At 43.4% G+C, this 3,761-nt stretch overlaps 1 protein-coding gene across 1 annotated transcript; it reads right to left on the bottom strand.

The window, feature by feature from the left end:
- Positions 1 to 583: 583 nt before the first annotated feature.
- Positions 584 to 3,358, bottom strand: LOC121790794 (3-ketoacyl-CoA synthase 11-like). The gene is made up of 3 exons (XM_042188911.1): positions 2,805 to 3,358; positions 2,322 to 2,693; positions 584 to 1,640 (listed from the first exon to the last, which is right to left on the bottom strand). The coding sequence occupies exons 1-3, from the start codon at positions 3,153 to 3,155 to the stop codon at positions 858 to 860; spliced, it is 1,506 nt and encodes a 501-aa protein (XP_042044845.1). The 5' UTR covers positions 3,156 to 3,358; the 3' UTR covers positions 584 to 857.
- Positions 3,359 to 3,761: the final 403 nt, after the last annotated feature.

Below are 3,761 nucleotides of genomic sequence, written 5' to 3'. Positions count from 1 at the left end.
GATACTTTTAAAAATTTAGCAAAATTAGAATTATACTCATTATTATACTCCATCTTATTTTCTTTAATTTACATCGGATCCCCTAAAAATTAAGTTCTGGATCCGATATATCCACCACTAGTTGGAAGGTTAGATGAAATTGATGGAAGGGTAACATTAACATACATAACCATATTATTAATTGCATGTCGATGCTACTTGCTAGGTCTAGTCATAGTAACGTAGAATTCCACCCTACCATCGCATCCACCGACCAGCATCTAATGCACCATTTACTTTTCTTCGATCCAAATGCATTTCTTCACCCACACAAATTTACATATGTACAACTTTTTCCAAGGCTAAGGATCCACATTCATGATTTGCTTTTCCCCCTTCTTTCTCTCTATGTTTTAGACAAGCTAGTAGTATTAGTACCCATTTTCTTCTACGATTACTTTTCTTTTTCATCAAAAATCATATATTGCCACGTGGTCTGTCCACTCAGTCATAATTACAAAAACAGAGAAAAAGGAGATTAATAATATTTCTGGTTTGTCCGAACCATTGAAATTTTATTCTAGAACCTTTCCCGTAACAAAAATATTGAAAAATTCACACCCATATTTATATATATAAAATCAATTTGCAAGAACATGGTACTTTCCCAACCCTATGATCACCAAGCTAACATTTCCTTTTTGTTGCCTTAACAAAAGGGATTATATCGACTTGTTCCGACCAATGATACTTCATCATCGAGAAACGAAAAAAAAGACTTCCACACATAAAAAAGACAAGAAAAGTAACACAACCACATCTCTTAATTTGATTATTACGTAAAAACCAAATTTTTCTAAAATTGAAGACATGATTAATCAAGGTCGAAGAGGGCTAGTCACGGGCACATGAACCGGAAACTCATCGATCTCGTCCATCCACGGGCTCTTCTCCTTAGCCGGATCAACGGTCCTCAGCGCCCTCCACACGCCACTGTTACACTTAAAACCCGACCCGAACGCAATCTGCCACACCCGATCCCCCCTCTTGATCCGCCCCTTGGCCTCCGCGTACGCCAGCACGTACCACAGCGAGCTGCTCGACGTGTTCCCGAACCTATACAAGGTCATTCTAGAAGGCTCCATGTCCCACTTGCTCAGATTGAGATTCTTCTCGAGCTCGTCCAGCACGCCCCGCCCGCCCGTGTGGATGCAGAAGTGCTCGAACGCGAGCTTGAAGTCGGGCACGTAGGGCTTCACCTTCATTTTTAAAAGCTTTTTTGCGATGAGTGTCGCCAGGAAGAGAAGCTGCTCGGACATGGGGAGGACGAGGGGTCCGAGGGTGGTGATGTTGGTCTGGAGGGCCTCTCCCGCGACGGTCATGAGGTCGCGGGAGAGGGAGATCCCGAGGTGGCCCTCAGGGTCCTCCTCCTGGACCACGCACTTGAAGGAGCAGTCGTCCGCTCCTTTATGGGTGCGGAGGGTGTGGGAGAGCTCGTATTTGGAGCGGCGCCGGTCGGAGGCCTTGTTGGAGAGGAGGACGGCTGCGCCGCCCATGCGGAAGAGGCAGTTGGGGAGGAGCTTGGATCGCTCCTTGCCGGCGTAGTACATGTGGGTGTTGCATTCCATGCTCATTACTAGGGCGTATGTGTTTGGTTGCACCTGTTTTTTTTTCACAACTTAATTAGTTAGTTAGGTCATTCATGGCTTGCTATATTTGGTTATAGAGGTGCATAAATATAATTTGGGATCATCATAATAATTTATTCCGTTGGTCTAGTCTGTCATTAAATGTCTCATTTACTTTTTACTGTAATTAATACATAGATCTCATATGCATCACACTAGCTTATTAAATTCAAGTTTCATTTCATTCACATTTCTTAAAACTAATATCGATTCCAAACAGGACAATTCTTTTTACAAAATTGACTATAAAAAAATGGTTTGAAGGTGTGATGATCAAGCATGGGAATGAAAATATGATAAAATGCCAAGATTTGAACTCAAATCATTTCCGGAGATTTGTTCCAGTATGAGAAAAAGACTCGAGGCAGCATACAGCAAGGTTCGTGACAGTCGTACTTCTACAGAAACATAGACATTAAAAAAAAACAGATCTTGACTTTGGAGTGTCACACAATTCCTATGTTTTTAACAAGTTAGGTAAAACATGCTCTACATTAAAAACAAACCAAACATTGACCCACTAATAAAAGATCCTGTCCTCAATCAAATCAAATTGATGCAAACAACCACCCTAAATTTAATCATATACACACTCCAGAATGGGCCTAATCCAAGTCACTCACATCTAATTCTATGAAAAAATATCGATAGTACCTGCAGAAGGCGCTTCGCGAGGTCAATCGAAATGAGGCCCGCGCTGCAGCCCATCCCTCCCAAATTGCAGCTGACGATATCGCCCCTGAGCTTATACCGGTTGATGATCATCGAAGCCAGCGACGGAATCGGGTTGAAGGATGAGATATTCACCACTAAAATCCCTATATCCCTCACATTCACCTCCGTCTTCGCAAATAGCGCGTCGATCGACCCGAATATCACCATCTCCGCCTCCTCCTGCGCGCACTTGAAAGGCCGTTTTGGCGGGAAGTCCTTGAGGCCCAGGGCGTAGGTCCGGTCCCCCAGCCCGGACCTCTCTAGAACCTTCCGGATGAATGCCGCGCTCTCATCACTGACAATTGTGGCCACCTGTCAATCAGGAATTCCTGTCATCATCTAATGATACGCAGATAATAATAATAATAATAATAATAATAATAATAAAAAAGTTCGAGCATTTAAAACATGATAGTAAGAGACCTTTTCGGCCACCATGTGGCGGGTACACTCAAGGGAGGGGTCGGGCTTGTAGCAGGCGAAGTCGACGAGGTAGACCTTCCTCGGGCGGCTCATGAGGTAGATGGTGGCGAGGACCGCGATGAGGGACGTGCTGGCCAGGACGGCGAGCACGTTGTAGCGGAGGTGGTAGCTGAAGAGCTGCTGGAGCTCCTCCACCTGCGTCATCGACAGCTTGGCGGCGGCGGCGAGGAGGAGGGGGGGGATTGTGAGGAGGTACATGGCGTTGGAGATGAGGTAGTGGTACCCTAGTTTTACGTATTTTAGGCGGATTGATCGCCGTAATTTGGCGTCGGCGGTTTTCTCTTCTCCCATTTCTGATTCTTCTGTTGTAGAGTGAGTGAGAGAGGGAGGGAGTTGGGAGAGGTAATGTGCTAAGTTGAGACAGGGGAGCTTTATATTAATGGGGATGGCTTGATTTTCATGTTACATTTCGTTGAATTTGGGTATTTTTAATGTCACATGTGTGTATTCAATACACATTGATGATATATAGGGAAATAGGAGATGTATTGCAGTAAGTATAGCAGGGAACTTTGTTTCGTATTGTGTTTATGTATATGTATGTGTCGACTATGAAACCAATTTAGTGTTGTAGTTAGTGGAGTTATAGAAATTTATGAAATTCTATTTTAAAATTCATTGGGGATAAGTGGAGTAGTCTAGTTGCACGTAGACTTATATCAAGAATGAATGTAGGCAGGACAGGGTCGTAAAATTCCATTACATTCGGTCTTTCGAGCTGTCGCCGATTTCACGACAACTCTATCTCTGCCAAATGTACAATACATTCCTTACATTCATTTTTATACCAGGATAAATTCACCGGTTAAGATCTCTTAAATACCCGAATACTAAAGTTTTGATGTGGTCGTGTGGTGTGTTTGTATATGGAGGCGTGTATCTTAGTTTATTTGTGTA

Source organism: Salvia splendens, unplaced genomic scaffold (assembly GCF_004379255.2).
Source record: "Salvia splendens isolate huo1 unplaced genomic scaffold, SspV2 ctg623, whole genome shotgun sequence".
Classification (NCBI taxonomy): Eukaryota; Viridiplantae; Streptophyta; class Magnoliopsida; order Lamiales; family Lamiaceae; genus Salvia; species Salvia splendens.
The sequence above is the reverse complement of the archived record's forward strand: the minus strand, read 5'-3'. Positions and strand labels throughout refer to the sequence as shown.